At 41.5% G+C, this 25,076-nt stretch overlaps 1 protein-coding gene across 1 annotated transcript; it reads right to left on the bottom strand.

Moving 5' to 3' along the window:
• Positions 1-28: 28 nt before the first annotated feature.
• On the bottom strand, positions 29-22,812 carry LOC105930805 (endoplasmic reticulum metallopeptidase 1). Its single transcript, XM_012869178.3, has 15 exons — positions 22,446-22,812; positions 19,826-20,130; positions 15,298-15,425; positions 15,083-15,188; positions 13,149-13,295; positions 12,956-13,048; positions 8,753-8,965; positions 8,453-8,673; positions 7,643-7,817; positions 5,430-5,620; positions 4,230-4,382; positions 3,888-4,090; positions 3,688-3,803; positions 2,212-2,375; positions 29-1,709 (listed from the first exon to the last, which is right to left on the bottom strand). Exons 1-15 carry the CDS (start codon positions 22,718-22,720, stop codon positions 1,533-1,535), a joined length of 2,667 nt encoding a protein of 888 aa, XP_012724632.2. The 5' UTR covers positions 22,721-22,812; the 3' UTR covers positions 29-1,532.
• Positions 22,813-25,076: the final 2,264 nt, after the last annotated feature.

Here is a 25,076-nt window from a genome sequence, read left to right as displayed (position 1 = left end):
GTTTTTATTATTAGTTTTTTTTTGTTTGTTTTTTTGACGCGAGCCGAAACAAGTGAACAAACTTCTTGTCAACATTTCTCGGCAAGAAAAACGAATCTCTATGACAAAGAAATGTCATTTATTAGGAGCATGGAGGAGCTTTTTTGTAATTGCTTTTAACAATTTTAAAGACCTACTGCGTCAGACCTAACATATATATATAGATATATCTATATATATATAGAGAGAGTTATCTATATAAAAATGTTTTATTTTTAATTCAATTTGAAGATCGTACAAAGGAAGGCAACAAACTGCCAAATAAAAACATAAGAATTTAAGAGTAAAAAATACGATTTTTCTTTTTTTTCACCTTGAATAACTTTTCGGGGCTACTTAAAAGGCAGCAATCCAGAAATATCCATTTAGAGAACTAATTGGGGTCAAATAAGAGCTAAAGTTAAAGTTTTTATTCCCCCCACTAATGTGAGGTACAAACGTAATGAAATGAAAGTTAAAAACAATAAAACCTGCAAATCTGTATCAAATTCACAGAACCTGCACCTTTCTGTTAAAGTCCTTAATTAATAATTACCTTTTGGCCCCAATATATGACATTTCTTCCCTGTTTGGATTCTTTTTTTTTGCAAGAAAGACACAGAAAAACAATAAAGTGGAACATCAGCAAAGGAAACTCGCTGTCGCTGCTGCAGACCCCATGAAGGCGGATAAAGTTTTAGTTTAACGTTTAAAGTTAACGTTACATCGAGAAAAAACGTAAATAAGCAGCAGCTCAGCGTGGAACAGGACGGGGTGGGGGGGGGGGGTGAAACTGGGTCAGTGTGAATGCAAAGCTTGGTTACCTTGTTTCTCACCCGCTCAAATGAAAGATTCAGGGAATAAATTTTCATAACAACAAATAAAGGAAGCTAACACTTAAACATTGATTTTCATGGACTTCTAGAAACGTGACACCTCAGCCAGCTGTTTTTGTTGGACAGATGTTGCGATATGCGACATATAACAGACGCGTCTCCATGAGTCCGTTACAGCACCGGCGGCGGTAGATACCGCAGGAATCCAGAGGCACGTTTAGTGAGGCGGTGGCGGCGGCGGCGGGGAGGTTTGCTGGTAAACAGAGCGGCTAACGCAGGCGGCGTGAATCACTGAAGAGTGCTTAGCGGCTAGCGTTTGAGCGGAGATGAAAAGTGGGACAGAAAGTGTGGAAAGTAAAGGCACAGCTGAGTAAAAAAATAACAAACAAAAAAAATAAAATCCAAGCTTAAGACTCCTGTGTTTCACTAACCCATTAGTGAGCATGAGGCTTTGTGGTGGCCTGAGCGGCGATCCTGCCCGGTCAGCTGCTCGGTCAGCTGCTCCGCCCGCCGACACAGTGATGGAGGTCTCTCTCAGGCAGGCTGGGGGCGCAGCGCGGGTGTTAGTGTGTGTGTCATTGTCAGAGTTAAAAGGCAGCGGGGTCGCTCTCTGAAAATGTCCCGGTGGGCTGTCCCCCGCCCCCCCACCACCCCCGCTCTGTTTCAGCGGAGATGTCCTCAGTAGCGGTACATGTCGTAGGTACTGACCCAGGAGGAGGGAAAAGCCCAGGCGGGAAACTTATGGAGGATTTCCTCCAGCTGAGCAGTCCGTCGGTCCTCGCCGAAGAAGTAGTGGGTCGATATGGCAACTGAAATCATCCCCTCGGGGCCGGCCGGGTCCGGTTCTGTGGGGGGCTGACAGAAAACGACACCGTGAATCTCACCACAGTCCCACTGTGGGGGGAGCCGACCCCCAAACCAGCGACCAAATTCTCTGAGAAACCAGAGATACGCATTCACACGTTTTTCATCAATGCAGACATCGGAGGCTGAAGCTTTCAGACCGGGTTTGGCTGAAATCCAGAACCAAAACCACAAATAAAGGCCTTAGAAATCTATTCTGATAGAAATTAAAGCATCAGGCTGGCAAACGTTCAACACTAGTAAGTCTTTAACGCATTACTGAGATCACGTCACCAATACCCAAAAGGTTTATTCTGACTAAGACGAATGATGCGGCTCTCGCAATGTGTTGTTACTTCTGGCTTTTCCTTTAAACATCTAAGTAACATCCTCATTTACACGCTCTGAAAATATATAACATTTAAATGTAAGTCAAAAACTAGAAGAAAAAAGAAGAAGGCTTTCAAGCGGTCCGCTGAAAAACAAAAGGATGAGAGGTCTCTTCAGACGGTACCTGTATTTCGAACCAGAAGGTCCAGGTCGGAGCATCGAGGCCGTGCGAATAAAAGACGAAATATTCTCCGTTCAGGTCGTACTGAGGCGTCCCATCGCCGAGAGACCAGGTGGACAGACTGGCTCCTCTGTGAGGCATCAGGTACAGAGACATGTGGCTGGGTCCTGAAAGAGACAAAAGAAAGACAGCGATGAATGCCGGCTGGACCATAATTCAATAAGAATATATATCAATCGATAGAAAAAAAAGGGTCAATAAATAGTTCAATAGAATAAAAATGTTCCTTCCTTATGCGTTCTAGCAATGTAGGGTAATATTACAGTCATTACATCCTCCCAACCAATCACAACCCAGACCCAGGAACCAAGCTCCGCCCCCTTCAAAGGGTTCAAAGAGCACATGTTGTTTTTTCTTTTTTTAAAAACTTGCAAGTTTTGGTAAATAAGTTGGTTGAATAACAGGTTGAGTTTGAATTCAGTGTTTGCTCTCTGTCTAAAAATAGGTCACTAAGCAACAGCATAAAATGGCCAGGGCTGCACTTAAAATATATGTTTTGAATTTGTTGATAATTATTGATATCGATCAATACTTTTTTTTATTTATAAATTTTTTTTAGAACAGGCTCGGGGCGTCAAAACCTCATGGGGCTACATGGTGTCCAAGGCTGTGACCTGAGAAGTGATTGATTAATGTTCTGTTGATACCCTCCTAAGTTCAGTTAAGGCTAGGGCTGCACAATTAATCACATTTGCAATATAGTCGCAATTTAAAAAAACCCAGATTTCCAAATCGCAGAGGTCTGCAATTTTTGGCTATGTAACAATTAGTGAATCAGACGTGTCCTTTAGGTGTCAGTAAAATGTTTAAAGTGGGTTTGCCTCCACAAAGAAGGGAAGACAGTTGCAGCAGTGAGATAATCTAATTTTAATACTTGTTTTAGTTTATATATTCATACTGTTTTACCAGAAACACTCAGGAATCTCACCATAGCATTAAGTTCAGGTCAGTCAGTTTAATACATAGACTTGCTTGCTGGTTGCACTTTATGTTCAACAAGGATTGATGTCCAAATCATTTAAAAGCTGTTTTCTTGCATAATAATCTGATTAATAAAAACATTAAAAGTTCTTGTTTTAAATAGTCCTTGTTTACAAACATCTTTATCTAGAGGCCATTTTTGTTGCTTGTGGTTAATGCGGAGAAAAGTCAAAATCAAATCGTAATTTTGGTTGAAATATATTTAAATCATTTCTGCTCTGAGTTGAGACGCAGCGGCTCTTTTAGCTCCTGATCTGCACAGCGATGAAACAGATTGATTTGTTGTTTGTATATGTTTAATAAGACATGATGAATTAAACTATAAAAAATAATAATAAATAAAATCGCAATTAAATTATTTTCCAAAATCGTTCAGCCCTAGTTATTGTCTGCAGCATTTCACTGGATGTCTGGTCCATCTGACATGGCGCGCGTTACCTTTTACGCTGAAGGTCATCTTAACTGTTCCCCATCTGGTCTCCTCCTTGGACAGGAGGCTGAACTCCACTGGAGCACCTGGAGACACTTCTGCAGCAGGAAGGTACCAGTTCTTCCTACAAACACACCAAAGCTCCGTGTCGAGTCGAGGTTCCGGACACGAAACAAGACGTGCGTAGCCGCTTTGCCGCTTTGCTCACCTGCTGAGGAACTTCACAGGCAGGAACCAGGGGTAGCCGCAGAAAGGTCGGTCCTCCCGGCAGCGGGTCCGGATGCTGTCGTTGATCTCGGGGATGACGGGCGTGATGTGCTGCACTGCGGTGAAGTCGAAGCTGTTTACCCAGATGCCAGAGTCTCTGCTCTCCACCTGGCCCTGAAGGTTGTGGAAAGTCCGAGTCGTGTGCTGCGGAGAGACGACTATGCGATCAGGGCATGGAAATTTCTCTTATTTGTTCCCATGCAAGTTTTAATGAATCGTGCAAATCGAATTGACCTGTAAATTTTTTTATATACGTAGTTAAATGTGTGTTGTGAATTTGAACCTGCAGGAATATCCTCTTTGGTCGAGGGCTGTTTGGATTCCCAGAATAAGGAAAGAAGAGGCCGGCCGACACCAACAGGAACGTGACAACGAACACCGAGCCCAGAGCTGCCAGGATCCACTTCGTGCTCCTCGTTAAGTAGATAAAATGCAGCTGACACAAGCAAATATGTGCATTAAAAGAAGAGCCGAAGCACTACAATCCTCTAATACAGGGGTGTCAAACTCATTTTGGTTTAGGGGCCGCATACAGCTTATTCTGATCTCAAGAGGGCCACACGAGTTAACTCTTTGCAAGATTAAATAGAACTAATAAAAGTGGACTTATTTTTATATTAAATGAATTTCAGTTTTACACAATATATTATGAATAACATCAGCGTTTTTAAGAAAAGTATGTGCAATTTCAACAATACTTTTACTCAGTTAAACACTTACTTGTGCATTATGCATAAGAACTGATCACAGTGATTGTACAATGTTAAAAAACATTTATTTACATTTTTTGGAACTTAAAAACACTGTCCCGAATGACAAAATACATAAAACAGATAAAAATTAAGAAATTATTTAAAATCAATTTTCCACATCTGAAGCTTAACCTGCTAATTAAAACACAGCGCCCCTCGTGGACTATATAGGAACTGCAGATTTTTAAATAAACAAAGTACATGTTTTTTTTCAATAATTGTTTTATCATTCTCTTCCTTTTATCTCCTCTTTCTTTAACCTTTTCTTTTTTTCTTCTTGTTCTTCCTTTTCTCTCCTACTTTCCCATTGTAGTGTCCATATCGTTTGAGATATTCCCCGCATGAATCATAATAAAACTATTCACATTAATAAATCAAGTGGAGCACTATGGCAAAAGCAGTACTGCTCCACTTAAGAAAGTCAAGTCTGATGAGCTCATGTTGGCATTAAGACAACAATTTGCATTGCCACATTGCCAGACAGGACACTGGATAAAAAAAATAAATGTTTTTGTTGAATAATGATAATGCATTTAGCCACCGGGCTGGACTAAATTGTTCGGCGGGCCAGAACCGGCCTGCGGGCTGTACGTTTGACACCCCTGCTCTAATACATATAAGAAAAGGTGAACAAAAACGTTATTTAAACAGATCAAGTAGAACTTTTCAGTCTGAGAAACAAAATTCAGATTCCCAAGTTGAAAGTTGTGGATTTCTGAGTGAATGCTTACAAAATAAGAGGAGAGGAACACGATTGCCAAGGTGACCAAAGAGGCCATCACCACCTCGGGGGGGATCTCTGTGCCGCTGCGGCCCATGATGGGGGTGAAAATCTCAAACACCACCCAGATGAGGAACATGAAGTGGACGTACGGCAGGGCCAGGCCCAAAAGGTACAGCCCGCTGTACTGCAGCGATGCTCCTGGAGGAAAAAAAAAAACATTTGTCAGACAGGTCAGCTTTCTTTTTCTCACCACGTCTACACTACCGCTGAAAAGGTTGGTCACGGCTTCTCATTCAACGGGTTTGTCTTTATTTTTATTACTACCTCTGGGAACCCAGACAAGGCCAAAAGTGACCAAAGCAATAATCAAAAAAAAACAAAGGGGGTTGCTAATTTAGCTTTTTAGAAAAATGCTTTTCAGTTATTTCACAATTTTGTGCTTGATACATAAGTCTATATATTTTTGATGTCTTCACCATGTAATTGCAATAACTGTAAAAACAAGGAAAAGCCATTGAATGACAAAGATGAGACCAAACCTCTGACTGGCAGTGGTGTAAATAAGGTTAAAAACAATACAGATTAAAGAAAATAGGTAAAAAATGTGTTTAAATGCCAAAAAATGTTTTTGTTAAATTGGATTTCAAGTGACGTCAATGTCCTAATGTGACATTAATCTCAACAACACTGTTTTCTATGTTTTTTCTGGTCCATGACAACGATAGTATTTTATTACGTAAAACCTCTATTGACATGCAAATACTCAAAATAAGACCAACTGCAAAGTTTGAGAGTATTGTGTCCTGCAGAGGACAGTGAGGGGAGCTGAGAAGGTAGCAGATTGTCCCTGTGTCCTCTGTGCAGGACATGTTTCAGAGCAGCTGCAGGAGCAGGACCCCAAACGTGGTCAGAGGCTCCTCAAACCCTCTCTGTAAACTATTATCATCAGACAATAGTGCATAGCTTTTAAAAAGTGTTGTTTTTTTCAAAATGTGTCAAGGAGAAATAAGCCACTCCCCCTCCCCCACGTGTTGCTGTACACCGCTAGGCAAACGGTTGAACGCTTTTTTCGATACAAGAAAGAGAAATTCTGGACACTTTTATGGCTGCAAATAATGATTGTGTAGAAACTAAATGAGTGCCACTCGTCGCTCTTATTAAAAGGAATAGTGGACGATTTTTCTGGAAATGTAGGTAAGAAATGCCGTCTTACCTGCTTTTCCGCTCCTAAGAGGGAACGCGTGAAAAAAAATCTCCCACATCCTCTCTGGACTTATTTCTTTCTACTCAAGTCTTCCTCTTCTTCTCAGCAAACTTGCTTCTTACGACTCTCAGCCATTTTTAAAGTATACGGTGAGAGAAGTGGAGCTACGGTGAACCACTGCAAAAACAGAACTAAAAATAAGTAACATTTTCTTAAAATTTGTGTCTTTTTCCTTGATTTGAGCATGTAAATAAGATGATCTGCCAATAGAATAAGATTTCTTCACTTAAAATAGGAACAATTTATCTCCATCATCTTATTTCAAGTGCAGCATATCTAATTATCTTATTTTAGGGGTCAAAATACTCATTACATTGGCAGATAATCTTATTTACCTGCTCAAATCTAGGACAAAAACACTAATTTTAAAGAACATTTTACTTATTTTTACATCCGTTGTTGCAGTGCGGCAGAAACCGAAGCTAAGTGGATACATAAACACTACACTGCAAAAAGAGAATTAGAAATATTTAAACTGTTCTTAAAATTTGTGTATTTGTCCTTGATTTGAGCAGGTAAATAAGATGATTTGCCAATGGAATAAGATTTTTGCACTTAAAATAAGAACAACTCATCTCAATCATCTTATTTCAAGTGCAGGATGTCTAATTATCTTATTTTAGGGATAAAAACACTCATTCCATTGGCAGATAATCTTATTTACTTGCTCAAATCAAGGATAAATACTCTAACTTTAAGAACATTTTAATTATTTTTAGATCCGTTTTTGCAATGTAGAAGTGCGCGTGCACAGCAAGAGGAAACAATAAACGAGCACGCACCCTGGCGCGAGGTGATAAGTGATCCCCCCCAGACCTCGAAGCCGAAAGAAGATCGTCCACTATATATTAAAGGCGACGCCGTTTTAAATCTAAAGCTTGGAAGAGGCGCTAAATATGCCGCGGTAGGACTAATTTTGAGCCCTGACGTAGGTGAGACGAGATGCAAACGTTTACCTCTGTGTTTAAACTCCTTGGTCAGCAGCAGCCTGGTGACCAGGGGGAAGGCCACCATCAGCATGGGGACGTAGGCCGAGCACAGCCCCCGCTGCGTCAGCCACAGCAGGCCGCAGCCCCACAGCAGCAAGCTCACGTCGAAGTACAGATCGCCCAGCTCCACCAGACGCACGCCCTGTGTGGGACACACACCGCGCTAGGGTTGAACAATTACTTGCATTTTCAATATAATAGCAATTTAAAAAAACACAATTTCCAAATCGCAGAGTCTGCAATTTTTGGCTATGTAACAATTAGGAAATTAGACACGTCCATTAGGTGTTGATAAAATGTTTAAAGTAGGTTTGCCTCCACATGGAAGGGAGGACAGTTGCAGCAGTGAGATAATCTAATTGTATTACTTGTTTTAGAGTTTGTATAATCATACATAGCATTAAGTACAGGTCAATCAGTTTAATACATAGACTTGCTTGATGGTTGCACTTTATGTTCAACAAGGATTGATGTCCAAATCAACTAAAAGCTGTTCTCTTGAATAATATTCTGATTAATAGAAACAAATAAAAGTTCTTGTTTTAAATAGTCCTTGTTTACAAACATCTTTATTTAGACGCCATGTTTGTTGCTTGTGGTTAACGCGGAGAAAAGTCAAAATTGCAATTTTGGTTGAAATATATTGTAGGTATAACTCAATTATTTCTGCTCTGAGTTTAGATGCTGTGGGTCTTTTAGCAACTAATCCGCACAGCGAGGAAACAAAATGATTTGTTGTTTGTACATGTTTAAAAAGACATGATAAATTAGACTCACGCCGTAGTACAGGTTCCTGGCCAGCGTGTGGATGAGGATCATCTTCCCGGCGGCCGCGGCTCCGTACAAGCAGACGGCGGCGTAGAAGTGCGTGTACCAAAACATGGAGCGGCCCAACAGGGTGACGAGGAGAGCGACGATGAGCACCGACAGCAGCGTGACCAACCAGCCCAGCACCGCCACCCCGGCGCCGCAGGCCAGCTCCCGAACGTAGCGCCCACCTGGAACGGACGGAGACGGACGTCAGACGGAGGGAGAGGACAGCTCGACGCGGCGCCCGTCCGTCCGCGGGGGACCTGCCTCGATTGCCGGGCAGAGACGCCTTCTTGGCCAGGTAGAGGAAGGCGGCGGCGGCCACCATGTAGTTGAAGATGGTGCCGACGCGGGCCGGATACGCCACGGCCACCACGCCCAGCAGGTCGAAAAACACCATGTTCCCGTGTCGGTACTCCGAGGAGTCAGCCAGCTCCGCCGACGTCGCCAGGTGCTTCAGGACGGCCAGGATGTTGTCACCTAGAGGCGGCAGGTGTGGACAGAAGTAGGTCAGAGAGACGTGCGTTTGTAATTCTGAGGAGAGGCAAATCGGGACGTTTAACCCGATCGTTTTTTGTCTAAACGTTGGTTTTGAAACCTGCAAATGATCAGTTTCTCTTCAAACATAGATTTTTGTTCCTCCTGACAGGTCTGAAAATGAAGGTGACACATTTGAAGACGTCTAAATGTGTGGACTAACGTTCTCGGGTCTTAAGAGGTTAAGAAGCAGCAACACGCAGTCTCTGCCCAACACCTACAGAAAATGTTAATTTTTCTTACACCCTACATACTTTTTGGCAACTCCGGTAAAAGTGTGTAAAAAGCCTTAGAACAACTTCAGCGTTTATTGCTGCAGCATAATCTCACACAGAGATGTTTAGAAACAATCTTTAATCTGAATCTTCTCTTGTGATATTTTACAGGAATAAACTCTTTGCTCAATGTCTTTTAATCATGTTAGTTTTGTTTTTCGAAGCCTAAACCAGGCGTAGGGGTTGGCTCCTAGCTTTGGCTGGAAACCTGTGTGAATAAAACCCACTTTGTATTTTACATGTGAAGCTAAGCTCGCTGCAGTCGTCCCAGTTAGGTTAAGCAAACAATAGATGGGTCCTGTACTATAGACTCTTCTCTTTAGCTCAGCTAATAGCTTCTCAGTAAGATTTGGGCTGGCTGGGCGAAAAAGGCTTAAAAATAAAATCTACAATTTTTTTTTTTTTTTTTACAGAATCCGATTAATCGATTTTCTTACCTTTTTGTTTTATAAAAAACAAATTGCTGAAATGATTTGTTAAAACTTACTTTTATTTCCATTATCTCATCTGGGAGTTGACCCGAATTCAAAGTGCAACTTATTACGAGCTTTAAAAAGATGCTTATAAAACAAGATGGCGGGCCCCGCCAGAGCAAACAATGAAAATTAAATGTTTGCTGCTAGTTGTATTAGACATCTAGGAACAGGCTTCACTTCATTTGTGTAACTTGACATCAACAAGTAAGCGAATAAATTAGAGAGCCTCGTCTTAGGGTAAAAAAAAAAGTTTCCTCTTTGGAGGATTTTGACAATATAACATATATTCAACGTTGCATGATATCAACAAAACAATTCCCTCTTATCGGACTGATATAGTCCAAAGTTTCATGAAAAACCAAAAATGAAATCTCAATCTGTAAATCTGAATAAATCGATTACATTAAAGTGTCTGTCTGTGTGAATTGGTTCTAAGGCCTAAAGATGAACCATTTTTAGGTCTCAGGTCACCAGATTTGTTTCAGATTTTTTTGCCAAGTCCGAGTATTTCACAGTTTATGACAACAACATCCTGGATCTTCCTCCTTACTTTAAAGTGATGTGCTTTTTCCCCATATTTGCCCCTTTGTGTCAGTAAAGACTCATATAGGCTGTTTGCTGAAGGCTGTGTCTGAGCCTCTTTGACTGAAGCGTACAGTCGCTGATAGTTTCAGTCTGCACTCGTGTTGGTTCAACTCAAACTGATTTTTCCTCGCATGACTGCAGATGAAACAGGTTTGCATGTAAATTAGGTCTCATGATTCCAGTCTCCAGGGCAGTTCTCCGTCAGTGAGCTTTGGAAACTTTCCCTCACCCTACCCCTGCAGCTCTTTTTGTCAAAGCTTCAGATCTTTTGCTCCTTTAATTACAGCTCAGGCTGTAGGCGAGGGTCCGTTCAGGTGAGGAGCCACCAACACACGCCCGCCTGATTTGAATGACGTTTGTCCTATTCTAGAAGTGGCTGAGATAAAACGGGCCTCTTTGCCTACCAAATTAATACGACAGGGAAACGAGCTGTCACGCGTTAGGAAATGCAAACTACAAGACACTTTAATTAGAAAAGCAAAGGAGTTACTTATTGTTCTAGGATTTTTTTAATAAAACGTGCCATCAAAATATAACACGTATTTATTCTAAGGCTTTTCACACATCATTATTGAGTGTGTGCCAATAGGCCTCAAGGACTTTGCAAAGGTGTAGGTGTTAACTTTCCATCATAGGATTAAAAAAATAAATAAAAACACAGAGTTAGCTGCTAAATGATAGCAGAAAAAGCGAAAAACAGAAGAGGAAAAACCGAGGAAGTTCGCCTTTGGTCGCTCCCACACTGTCATTCCGGTAATAATGAAACCAAAAAACTCTGAATCTTCTGCTTGAATCAGCTGCAACTCTTTAAAACTCCTACTTTTATGTTAAATTGAAGGTTGCAGTGCTGCTAATCACTGTGCAAAACGTCAGGAAGGGTGAAAACATTAAGATTTTCCATGTACATCTAACCTACACGAGGCACCAGCACCCCTCGCGACCCCAATAGGAATAAACGTGTTAAAAAATGGATGTTTTAGTAAAAAAAAAAAAAAAAAAAAAAAAAACACTTTCTCACGTATAGATTTTCAAATATTCAACCTAAAGTAACCAATCAGCCCAGGGGTTTCTCAGATGTGTAGGAAATGATGACTGCATGTGTGGTGGCTCAAACAGCAGCACGTCGGCTGAATTATTATAAAAAACTATGAAAAAAACAACACAAACAGTTTTAGCACAGGCGTCTGGTTGCATCATGAAGAAGTGTGTACGTGTCCGCCTGTGCGTCTGAATGAGAGTGAAACGCTGTTGTCCTGCGCGGCCTCACAGTCAGCGAGCTCGGCACGCAACCGCGCATCTAAAACAAAAGCTGCATTGTTCTTCCGCCCGGCAGCCTCGCTGTGGTCGACAACAGCGACTTGTTCCGCTAGCTCTCACCGTTTGAGATGCGACTAACCGCAGCTTCCCTTTTCTCAATTCAAAAATGGGCCTTTTCCTTTAAAAATGTCACTTAAAAATCGCTGCGGACCACCCATTAGAAGAAAAACGGGCCGGTGGGAACTTTAACTGCAGCTACGGGTGATGAACGCACTTCGCCCCATTTTGTCTCCTTTCTCCATCACAAGCTACATTGTCCTGCCCGCTCTTCCTCCTCTGCACACTAAAAATACCCGCCTGCTTCCCCTGAAATCTTGTTTTCCTCCCTCTAATAATTTATGCCTTTTTTGAGTTCAGCTGCTGGCGTACGGAGGAAGGGGAAAGAGAGGCAGGTCGGATGCCAAGCGTCGCGGGGCTTTAATGCTGACTGGCTCCGTTACTGCTAAGTAAAAGCAGAATAACAGCAGCTATCTTTTAGGTTTAAAGAGAATGGCCTCAGAGCATTAACCCGGGGTCTGCAGGGTAGACAAAACTAGAAACGTTTAATTTCTGAAGAAATTGAAGAAGGCGCCCGCCTGGTGGTGCGCGTAACCGTCAAAGCCAAAGCTTCTAGGTTCCTTGGTTGTAGGCTCTTATTGCTTTGGGATTTTAAATCAAACCTTCTGAGTGAAAAGGATTTGTCTTCATCAAAACCAGCCGACAGGAGACGGTCTGCACCGAAGCAGCATGGAAAATTGGTGTTTTTTAAAACACGATTAAATACTTCAATGTAGCATGAAAAAAATGAAATATGTGAATAAAAATGTTAAAGGCTTCGATAAATGGTGAAATGTATTGATTTAAATTAAAAAATACGTAAAATGTGAACCTCTGAAATTGCCACACTGGGTTTCGATCCTGCAACCTCTTGATTGGCAGCCAAACACCTAACCCACTGAATGATGCACAGCTCCGAATTATGGAGAGGTCAACTGTGTTGATGAAGTGGTTTTTGGTTAATTTTGTCACCAGGGTAACTGGAAATGACGTCAAGTACAAAAAGCCTGCTTCACGGCGTCGAAACGAACGTTTTGATGTGTAGTATGTGGGGGTAGACCCTACGGTCCGGCCTGTATTAACGGTGACGGACCCTTATTAGGTGGATAGTATAAGGCTCCACCATGCATTTTCAATGCATAGGCGGGCGCCTAATCCCCAGCTTTAACCCCGCAGAATCTACCAACACGGGAACTCCTCACTACATGTATGTAAGGAAGGGAGGAGTGAAATCAGAAATGTACCGGCTCTCTGTATGGAGTCTGTCAGTATCCTGTTGGCTGTGTCGTATTTGGTGTGATAGATGAAACCGTTTTCAATGAACGCCAGATCTATGCCTGTAAAAAAACAAACAAAAAAAGGAAAAATCACAAATCAAACGTGTGTGCTTACATTGCTTACGCAGGTCATTCAGGTGTGCTCTGTGGTCGGTCTCACCTGGGATGTTTCCAAAGTCCCTGTAAATGCGGAAGTCTGTGTCGGAGGGGATGACGCCGCTCTGGAAAACCTCCTGGCCGACCACCGAGGCGAAGGGATGTTTGGCTGCGTGAACGTAGGCCTTGACGAGCCATGGGTTCTCCGGCCCTTTGAGAGCAAAGGTCATAAAAAGCTGCTGAGATTATTATTTTTTAGGCTGTGGGGAACCAAGAACGTCCGACTTTCTTTGTGTAAACCGCTCGGGTTTCGTGCGGTCTTTGCTACTCGACTGTGGCAAAAACGACAAACATTTGGTTCAGATCGACACGATGACCTTTGTTCCTACGAAGAACTAAAAAATGGGACGGACTTACTCTGAATGCGTTGTACTGTGATTACTTGTTTCTGTGAACACAGAGTAATGCATGACCGGGAAGCAGAAGGGAAATGATGACGTTAAAATGCTGGTGAAGATTATCAGTCATCCCGGTCATCGTCATTCCAAAAAAAAAAGTAAAAAAAACAAAGCAACTGGACTTGTTTCCGTAGTTGAAGACATTTCGCTTCCTCTCCAGGAAGCTTTCTCAATTCAACAAATCTGGAGTAATGTGGATTAACAAGCTTTATAGCATTGGCAAACAAAGGCCTTGTAATGGCTTAGATAACATGCAAATTCAACAGAAACAGGTCCACCGCTTAGTAATGGGCGGTCGTTAAAGCCATTAAACCAGCAGATTGGACCGAAACTGGTCCACTCCTCTGTATCGAGGAGTTGTTAGGGTTGTTATTTAGCCAATAACAACCCTAACTACTCCTCGATACAGAGGACTTTATACCATTGGCCTTTGTTTGCCAATGGTATAAAGCTTGTTACTCCACATTACTCCAGATTTTTTGAATTGAGAAAGCTTCCTGGAGAGAAAGCGAAACGTCTTCAACTAAGAAAAACAAGTCCAGTTGCTTTGTTTTTTACCTTTTTTTTGGGATGATGTTAAAATGTTTTGCCACGCTTGTATTCAGCCATTTTGTCTCGCGCTGATACTACTAATTAAAACCCATGAGTGAATGGAGTCCACCTAAACCATAGCTGCTGAAGAAAAGAGTCCCCACAGCCTGATGTCCTCTAACAAACCTCTGAGGCCTTCACAGACCAGATGGAGTTATACTCTTTACCAACTAGGTGACTCCTGAACCCAATTTGTTGCACTAGATTTTATTTAGAGGTGAAAAGTGGAATGAATACATATGATTTTTTTGTCGTCTTTGTAATCCACGTATCCTTTGTACTTGAGAATTATGCATTACTTTATGTTTTTTTTTCTTTTTCAAATAAAACCATCATTGAGGCTTGTAGATCTATAGTGGCTCAATGTAGGAAAGTCCAGGCAATATGAAAACCTTTCACTGTTCTTTGGTACTGTTAGGATAAACCCTATATTAATATAGGATGCGTGTGAATTATAAATAAAGGATAAAATATAGTTTCAGACAAGAAACTGCAGAAATATGTACAGAAAAGTGGGAGTTTCTAAACTTCATTAAAAGGAAACGGTACTCTGCAGATTTCCCAGACCTTCACACCTTCAGTGGGAAAAGGAAAAAGGGCAGCACACATGCATATGTGTGCACGGTCATGTTCAATAACCTACAAAATTACTGAAAAGTTCATTTATTTCAGTAAATCATTTCACTACGGGGAAACATTATATAGATTAACACAGACTGACGATGTTTTAGCCTTTATTTCTATCTTTTTCACCCGTCAGCTAATAAAAACATAACATTCAGAATGAGAATATTGCATCAGACCAATAAAAAAAAAACTACATTTTCCATGCAGAAATAGCCAATACTGCTTTAAGGCTTGTTTTTATTTTAAAGGTACTTTTAATCTGACAAACAAGCCTCTAATTTACTGAATATGACTGTATATCGCACTGTAAATCTCTGCATACCTGTCTGGAAAACAACTTCCTTGCCGCCGACGCCTGCAGCCTCCAAGTTAATGAAGGCGCGGATCTGTTTAGCCCAGGGATGCTGGGTAATAAAACCATGACTGGCCTGAAATTAAATAATGAAAAGCAGGAAGAGAAAGGCAATTGGAGATAAATTGGGACATGGAAGACAAAACAGCCAAACTGCCGTCGTATTCAAGCCGATAAGGTTTCACCTGCAGGATGTTTTCTTCCGCGCCGTTAAAGAGGAAGACTACGCCGTGGTGAAGAGCAGCAGACTGGTTGGCCAGAGCGTGGAGGACCTCCAGCATCACGGCACAGCTCACCGCGTCGTCGCTGGCACCTGAAACAAGACCACGAGTTCACGCGCTGCAGGAATTATATGGTACGATGAACTTTATTTATTTGTCTTGGGTACACACTGCAAAAAGGAAATTAAAAGTAAGTAAAAAAATTCTTGAAATGAGTATATTTTTCCTTGATTTGAGAAGCAAAATAAGACTATTTGCCAATGGAATAAGATTTTTGCACTTAAAATAGGAACAATTCGTCTGGAAAATAAGATAATTAGATATCCTGCACTTGAAATAAGACGATGGAGATGAATTGTTCCTATTTTAAATGCAAAAATCTTATTCCATTGGCAAATAGTCTTATTTACCTGCTCCAATCAAGGAAAAATACAATGATTTCAAGAAAATTTCACTTACTTTTAGTTCCCTTTTTGCAGTGCAGACTCTGGCTGCTGCATAGTCTGAACTATGTGTCACACTGCATTGACGCATAAAAACACTACTATAGAAATTCCTTTATAAGAAAGTAAATAAATACACAAAGGAGCATGTTACGTTACATTCAGTTGTCAGATAAATACCGGGAAACAAACGCAGGAGGTCCTTCATAAAGAGGGATGCGACCGTGTATCGTGAAAACAACTTGGGCTGCTGGACAAGAACAAAAAAAAAAAAAGCTTGGCTGAGGTGAAAACTCAGAGCGGTGGGACAAAAAATAAAACCTGCCACACTGCAAAAACGGAACTTGAAATAAGTAAAATGTTCTTATAATTAGTGTATTTGTCCTTGATTTGAGCAGGTAAATATGGAATAAGACTTTTGCACTTAAAATAGGAACAACTCATCTCCATCATCTTATTACAAGCGCAGGATGTCTAAGTATCTTATTGTAGGAGTCAAAATACTCATTCCATTGGCAAATCTTATTTACCTGCTCAAATCAAGGACAAATACACCAACTTTTAGAACATTTTACTTATTTTTAGATCTGTTTTTGCAGTGCAGGAATAGGTTCAGCTAGAAAAAAAAGAAAAAAAAGAAACGTACTGTCGCCTGGGTGAGAGGGGGAAGAAAGGAAAGGAGCATGTGACGAGGGCATGTGATTCAGACAGATTAGACCAACGGCAAGGAACAAAAGTTAAGAAATACAAGGAAAGAGTGAACTAAAGATCAAAGTCATCATGTGCTCCAGCTTTCTAGGGTGAAGGTTTGGTTAACAGCTGGACTTCCTGCTTCTATCCCTGCCACTAACAGCGACAATTCATTCATCCTCACTCCGGAGAAGTTATGCCAGAGTCCGGAGATTGGTTAAAACAGCGCAGTGCACTGCAAAAACAGAACTAAAAATAAGTCAAATTTTCTTGAAATTAGTGCATTTATCCTTGATTGTAGCAGGTAAATAAGATGATCTGCCAATGGAAAGAGTATTTTCACCCCTAAAATAAGATAATTAGATATACTGCATTTGAAATAAGATGATAGAGATGAGTTGTTCCTATTTTAAGTGTAAAAATCTCATTCCATTGGCAAATTATCTTATTTACCTGCTAAAATCAAGGATAAATGCACCAATTTAAAGAAGATTTTACTTATTTTTAGTTGTGTTTTTGCAGTGTGGATGGTTCTCCAGCATGCACTGGCTCTTTGTTCACTTCTGCTGTTATTGCCGGAGATTCCAGGATATCAGATTTTCTGGACTGTGTGACCCTGATGTATATTTGCTTTTCTGGTCCACACCTCTTGGATGCATTCATCCTCCACCAGCGGAGCTGCGTGTGTGTGTGTGATTGTATGTGTGATCTGAGAAACTATTGTGTCGCTAGCTGGCTCACAGGATATGGGCTGAAAACGGTCAATAGGAGGCCTGGAAAACGATAAATCTGTAGCTTTAACACTGGGTGGTCCATACATGGTCGCTGGCACAAAGCGCACAGAAATATTAGAGGCTCTTTTTCGTCATAACTAAATTATTGTGTCCCAGCAGTAATTGACCTTTTTCACTAAAAAGCTAAAAACACATTAAGGCATGAACCTTAGTAGGATTTCCAGGAGTAAAAATGTTAATGTTTAACAGACCGGAATATAAGAACTTGCCCCGAGCCATTTTAAAGGAGCCGCCTGTTCCTTAAGAAGGAAAATAACTTTTGAGAATGATTACAAAGGATCCGGTTTTCATCCTTGGCAGCAGTTTGAGGTCGATGTTAAATCGTAAACAGAGGTCTTAGTTTGGGGGCTTATTATTGTCGTTTGTGTCAGACTAACCCAACTACAGACCAGTCTGACACGTTAGTAGCCTAGGGGGCCTTTTTCTGTAAGAACCAACAAGTTAACGGTAACGGCGCATTAATATTGATCACCCTCCTCTTATGTGTCTTTTGACTTTAAGTGTAAGAGCATTTTGCATCATTGCATCTCCATCTAGCATTACAAATGCCGCCGAACTCTTAGTTTTTAAATGCATTCTTGCACTAATGCCCTTTGCACAATCAATTCTGCACATACAAATGTTTTTAAAAAATACTCACCTGTACACTGTGACCTCTCCTGCATCGTCTACATTTTAACTGTTTACTTTTAAATCACTGCTGCACCTTATACTGTAATTTAATTTTTACTGCAATCTACAGGCTGTGTGCAATGAAATTTCGTTCTGTACGCACTCTGTGCATACAAAATGACAAATAAAGTTTGTCTAAGTCTATTTTGAGCACTGCTGTATTTGATGGTTTTGGTCATTTTTTTTCCCCCAGGATGTGTTCACGTGTATTTTAAACCACTGCAAAACAAATCTACCGAGTGGTTCAAATAAAGTTATTCTGAACCTGGTATGCAGCAAACTATGATTGAATAAATAAATAATAGACTTTGATGTGGTGTTCTGTGGTTTAGATATATATTTTTTTAATAATTTCACATATTGAAATCAAAATGGGGGACATGTTTTTAAATAATACAGATTAACTAATTATGAAAGTAATTTTTGTGCACACTTTAAGCCGGACATACACTGTACAATATTTTCAATCGTTGTACTCATATACAGCTCAAACTGTACGACGAAACCGCACGGTTTAAAAGTTCACTGCTCACCATATGATCTGATGCGACCTGACTGCTCACATTGTGCGTCCAAAAACCAAACGTCAGACTCAGCCCCGTATAGAGATGCCGCTACTCGGACTTGTCTACCCGGAAGCCAAACGTAAACAGTAGAAGAAGAAAAAGACGGAAGTGTCGATGCTCACTGTTTAAATATGAGGCTCACTAGAACAAAACGCGCTGCTTTAGAAATTCTACGAGTTGCTCCTCCGTAGTTTGACTCCATGTCACACGTACCGCCGTCATCCTTCTCTCCGCTCCTGTGTTTTTGTTTGAGAAGACGAAGAATCTACTTGTTTGCGTGTGCGCGAGGTCGGGGGAAATCGGCTCATAGACGCTCGTAGCTCTGCATCAACAGCAGGACGCGATCGCTCACGATCGTTCACGAGGCCCGACTGAATTTCAAACATGTTTGATTTTCATCCGACCGTACAATTCCTGATCGGGAGATGGTCGTGAGAGGCTAATCGCCCCTCGTTACTGCCTGTATACTACACGACGCAGGACGCACGATCAAGCTGAAACTCGGCCCGATCCAAAGAATTCTCGTACGACTGAAGAATCGTCCCAAAAAGGGGCAAAAACTCATACAGTGTATGCCCGGCTTTAGACTCACTGACCCAAATCACTGCTGCACCTTATACTGTATTTTAAATCTACTGTAATTTACAAGCTGTATTCTTGCACAAATGCCCTCTGCACAATCAATTCTGCACATACAAATGTTTTTTTTAAAAATACTCACCTGTACACTGTGACTTTCTCCTGCATTGTCTACATTTAAATTGTTTACTTTTAAATCACAGCTGCACCTTATACTGTAATTTAATTTTACTACAATTTTTACAAGCTGTATGCAACGCAATTTCGTTCTGTACGTACTCTGTGCATACAAAATGACAAATAAAGTTGTCTAAGTATAAATCTAAGACTAAGACTATCCAGCCCTCACTCCTGGTCCTGGTCCCTACGACTCCATATAAGCTAACAGCATCAGAAGACTTGAATTTCTCTAGCAACCCTTCTAGTTACCTCGCTTTCATCAACGTACATCAATAAGTGCTGTTAACTCACATTAGATGCCCTACGTGGAAGAGGAGACAGGACGGATTACTAGACTTGACGGTTCTGAAAACAGAACAGCTGCTTGTCGGGACTTTAAAGCAATCAACTTGGTTCCCTTATATAGGAAATCTTTGACCAATCTGTATAATCTGATTGTGACTATCTGTTGTAGGTTGTCTGTCAGAAAAATGACAGCGGTGGCATTTTTGATCCACGCCTGCCGCTGCCTGTGCGCCTCGCCCCCTGAATCTCTCACCTGAGAGAGGAACACCTGGGGAATCCGTACCTGGGCTGTTGGCCACCGTGTCGAAGTGGCAGTTGGCGAGAACGAAGTGCTGGGCGCCACCTTTGGGCTCCAGCTTCACCGCGACGTTGGTGACGCGGTCGTAGAAACTCGTGAAGCCTCCCAGGAAGTCGATGGAGAAGGAGCCGGTGGGTCGCTGCACGTCCACCGTGAGCCGGTGGGGGCCCGCCGCCGTCCTCGCTCGCACGTTCTCTATCTGCTCCAGCAGGTAGCCCACTGTCAGGACCTCGTTCTCCCGGCTGCCCACGGGCCGGGGCCCGACGCTGGTGATCTGCTCCAAGTGTTGTCTGAAAACAAAAGAGGAACAAGACGAGCAGAGAGGAACGGGAAAAGGTCAAACTACGGCTCCGTGTTTGTGTTTGTGACACGGACAAGCAGCCGCAAAGTAAAACGTCTTCAGCCTTGATTATAAATGCCAAGAGCCTGACAAACGTGTTCAATCTAACGTGCACAGCTGAAGGCCAAACGCTGCTTAGTCTCAGAGAGAGACCCAAGGTTCAGAGGCACAGATAGCAGGAGGGAGAAAGGAATGCTCCAGGCTTCGGGGAAATCGCTGCTGAAGGCCGGCTCTAGTAAGGCAGGCCTACAAAAACAACAGAGCATTTCTCTGTCTGCTTAAGAAATTAACCTTCCAAAGACTGCGTCTGTTCTCGTTAGCAAAGGATTCAATAAACGCTGGTTGGTTGAACACCACCGATCCTCCTTGCTAATTCAGAATAATACTTTTTTCACCCCCCATTGACAGTACCCAACCCAAAAACAATAGGTTATGAAATCAAAGAAAAAAGACATTTCCAAAAGGAAGACCTGAGTTACACCCTGTCTTGCTTCATTCTTACCGCGCCACGTCTCGGTTTAATTAAATCGAGGCAGGAAATGAAGCTAAAACCTTCAGAGTGACGAGGGAAACCCTGATAGTTCCACTTATTTGTCTTTAAAGTAACGCTGAGCATTTAAAACGGCTTTGCCTGACGCTGGCCCACAGAGCCCGCGTGAGTACAACTCCTGCCCGGCACCGTCGAGCTCGCCTGCAAATAAACTACGGGACAGTCTCTGCGTTTGCCCCATCTGCTCAGCAGCCTTTTAACGCGCTGAACTATGCGTCTGCTTTTAATCTAGGCTGCGAACAGTGAAGCCGGCAGCTCTAAATCACTTCACATGCAGCACTAATTGATGCAGCGAGCGGCTAAATGATAGCAAATCCTACTACCCAGCACTTTCTAAAAGCTCAACCCCAGTTGCGCTGACCTCAGATTTTGTGCCTTAATCTCCACCCGCACCCCACCCCCTCTGCACGGGGACTAAAGAACAGCACAGCGAGGCACTCTGATCCTTTAATCTGAAAAATGTTGCAACTGCTTTGAATTAATGAGACGTTTGGCTTTTTGCGTTTTAAAAACTCCCACAGCCGAGACGTTAAGCTCAGTTACTACTTTTCTCAGGTGCCCCTATGAGGCTTGTGGCAAAACTAACAGAATTTAACACAAAGGCATTTTTCTCTTGCGTACAGCCCAGGTTTTCCCAGACTGCACGGCTAATAAAATGTCCCGTCAATGCATTCTCCCAGCCGAGTTGTGCAGCTCCTCCAGAGGTTACTACGGGCCTCTTGGCTGCTTCATCAATGCTCTCCTTGCTCGGTATGGAGAGCATTCTGAATTATGCACAGCTCTGTGTTGGTCTTTCATCTAAATAGCTGTGATGCAACAAACTTAAAATGTTTTAAATCAATTAAATAAGTTGCAAAGAAGCAAACTTTTTTTTTTTTTACTTTGCATCCGTTAAACCTATAAATGTTAAGCAGTGATTTACAAAGCCTTTAGTGCTGGATGCCTTAACATAAATAATTTGTTATTCAAACTCAGATTCACAGGACTTTGGGGATCTTTATATATATATATATATATATATATATATATATATATATATATATATATATATATATATATATATATATATATATATATATATATTTATTGTTGCTATAGTAGCCTTTTTACTTCTGAATTATTAACAGCCTTTTGTTGGTCTTTCACCCTAAATAGCTTTAATGCAACAAACTGTATATATAAAAAAAGAGGCTTAAAGGGATATGGACACTTTTGCAACTGTTTGCATGTTCCTCACGTTAGGGTCTTAAAAGGTTTAAAATCAAATAAATAAGTGGCAGATAAGCAAACTTTTTTTTTTTTTTACTTTGCATCTATTAAACCTATAAATGTTAAGCAGTGATTTACAGACCTTTACTGCTGGATGCTTTAACATAAATAATTTGTTATTCAAACTCAGATGATTTGCGAAAACGTTTACTTATTTTACTTCACAGGACTTTGGGGATAATATATATATATATATATATATATATATATATATATATATATATATATATATATATATATAATTGATCCTTGGCCGCGTTGTTCTGTCGGGTCTACCTTTAAACACCTGCCAGCTCCTCTGCAGCGTTCAGGTAAAGGTGGGCCCGGCCGGAAGGAGGAGAGAAGCGGCGGCGCTTTCTTTCTACGGTCGCGCTTTAACTCGAACGGCGGGTCAGCCTTCTTCTTATTTTACGGCCATAAGACCTAGCCGTGAACCGCAGACACACCTGGCTCTGTCCGCGTTGAACTCCCCACTCGGCTTCCCGATGACAAGCTGCTGGAGCGACAGATGAACGACTCCCCACAGCAGCAAAACAAACCCGGAGAGCAGGGCAGCCGCCAGCCCTTCCCGCAGCAAGAGCAGCCTCACTTCGGGCTTCCTCTTCGGGTCGCCGCCGCAGCCGTTGTCCTCGCACCGGTCCCGGGCTCCCTCTCCGTCCTGCGCGGCGTAACGCTGAGTCCCGGGGGGCTTTATTCTCCGCACGGCCGTGTCGCTTTCCATTTTTGCTTCCAGCCAGCCGTACACATCGGGCAGCGCAGCGAGGCGATTTCTCCCGGACGAGCGACGGGTCGCAGTGTGGGACAAACCGAACGGAGCGGGAGGGCGTGAACGCGCACCAGAAGGAAGATGAACTGCCTGAGCAAAGACGCGTGACACCCCCTTCTGATCTGAATATGCATACTTCGAAAATTATATTAATACATGTCTTGTGTCCTTCACATTTGTACATTTATATTTTGTTTGTTTTTAAAGAGTATTATTACGTTTTCTGCTCAAAGCGGTTAAAGTAAACTAATACCCACTCCCAAGTCCCGACAGTAGATGGCGCAAGTTTAAAAACAATAGTCTACTGGATCTAGCTAGCTACCTGAAAGAGCACCTGCTAGCTAACCATTATTAATAAAACTTTTATTCTTTAATAAAACTTTTGAAAAGATCCCCCCTCTGTTTTTTTTTTTTTTTTTTTTTTTATTTTTTTTTGGCAAATCGCACACTGGTGATACAGGACTCATTTTACTGTAAGAAGAGGCAGCAAAGGCCTAAATGTTGTCCAGTTGTGGCTGAAGCATAACAGAAAAGGTTAAATTATTAGTATTCTTAGTTGAAAGTAAAACCAAAAACACTTTATTGGTACAAGAGAAGTTTTATTTCTTTCTCCAAAAATGGTGTTCTGAATAAACGACCCAAACAACATTTGTGTAATATGTTCATCTTAAGCTTTAAAGCTTAAGTTTCACACTGTTTTAATATGGTTTGAAAGAATCAAAACTAAATCAAACAGTCACTCCCACTTAACGAGTTAAACCAGACATTACAACACAAAACAGGTTCATATACTGCGCCTTGAAAAGGTGCTCACACCCCCACGACCCTTTTCACAGATTGGCACAGCAACTACTTTATGAGTCAATACTTTGTAAAAACCATTCTTTGCTAAATTACAGCAATTAAAAAGACGTGTTACTGATTCACCTGCCAAACGATGTCGTTGTAGCTACGGCTGCATATGTTTAATATCATTGTCCTTCCTTGGCTACACAAAATAGAAAGGACATACCTTAAGACAGACCAAAACACCAGTCAAGGTCATTTAAGAAAACGAGTTTGACTCCTCCCCTCCTTCTCCACCTAACTACATTGATGTTACATTTTTGACAAGTTTTAATGTCTTGTACAAAGTTGAAAATACTAAATAAAAAGTATTTTAAAACATTAAAAATATTGCTACCCTGCTGGAAGTCTTTTGCAGCATCTACCATACTTTCTTACAGTATTACCTTGTGTTTAGCTCCAACGGTCTTCTCATCAACCTTGATCAGCTTCCCTGTCTCTGCTGAAGAAAACATCCACCTTGATGCTGCTACCACCATGTTTCTTGGTGGGGATGGTGTGCTGTGGCTGTTATTTTTCTGTTATGCATTTGATTGCAAAATTTGGGTTTTCTCTGCTAGAGCACCTTGCTCCACACGGCTACTGGTTTACACACGGTCTGTAGCAAACTGTAACTGGTATTTCTTATGGCTTTCTTTCAACAAAGGCTTCCTGTGAATCTCTGCAACTGTTCCAGAGTTACCACCGGCTTCTTGACCGCTTCTCTGATTAATGTTCTCTTTGGATTGCTTCCTCACCGTGTCTTTGTCAGCTTGCAGTTTTGCAATAATCAATTTTCGAATGATGGATTCAACAGTCTTCCATGATCCATTCAAAGGTTGGTATATGATGTCTTAAAAACCTAAACCTGCTATTAAAACTTTATCCCCAACCGTTTTGTTGTGTCCCTTGATCTTCTTGATACTATTTGCTTTTTTAATCTTCTCAAAGAAATCCTCTGAGACCTTCACAGTACAGCTGTATTTATTGTGAGATTATACGGCGTCTAGTTATGAATAAGGGCAATTTAAAAGCAATTGGTCACACAACAATTGTCCAGTCCAGATAAGGGTCAGGCAGATGGCCACAGATCCCACCCACCCAGGCAATTCAGTTTGACCCACTTCTTTCAGGTAAATGCTTCAGAAACATTAAAGCAAACACTTACAGACTCAAAAACAGTTTCTTTACAAAAGCTGTGAGGGCTATCGCCCCCTGCTGAGAAATTTGTGGTATATTACTTGTTTCAATCACGCTACTGGTAATGCCTATTTGTGCAATCAATCAGGGAACGTCTGATTGCACAGTTCTGTAAATGAAGGCTTAAGATTACTGCACAGTAATTACCTCAAGCATGAGTGTATCATTGTATTGTCGAGTCATTCAGCAACACAGTAATTCATATTGTTTGCAAAGGAACTGATTTCAGACTTTTCGGACTCAGTAAGAGTCTTATTAGACTATTTACATGCTTTAAGCTTCTCAG

The sequence above is a fragment of the Fundulus heteroclitus genome, unplaced genomic scaffold, assembly GCF_011125445.2.
Source record: "Fundulus heteroclitus isolate FHET01 unplaced genomic scaffold, MU-UCD_Fhet_4.1 scaffold_82, whole genome shotgun sequence".
NCBI lineage: Eukaryota > Metazoa > Chordata > Actinopteri > Cyprinodontiformes > Fundulidae > Fundulus > Fundulus heteroclitus.
Note: the sequence above shows the minus strand (reverse complement) of the source record. Positions and strands in the feature narration are given on the sequence as shown.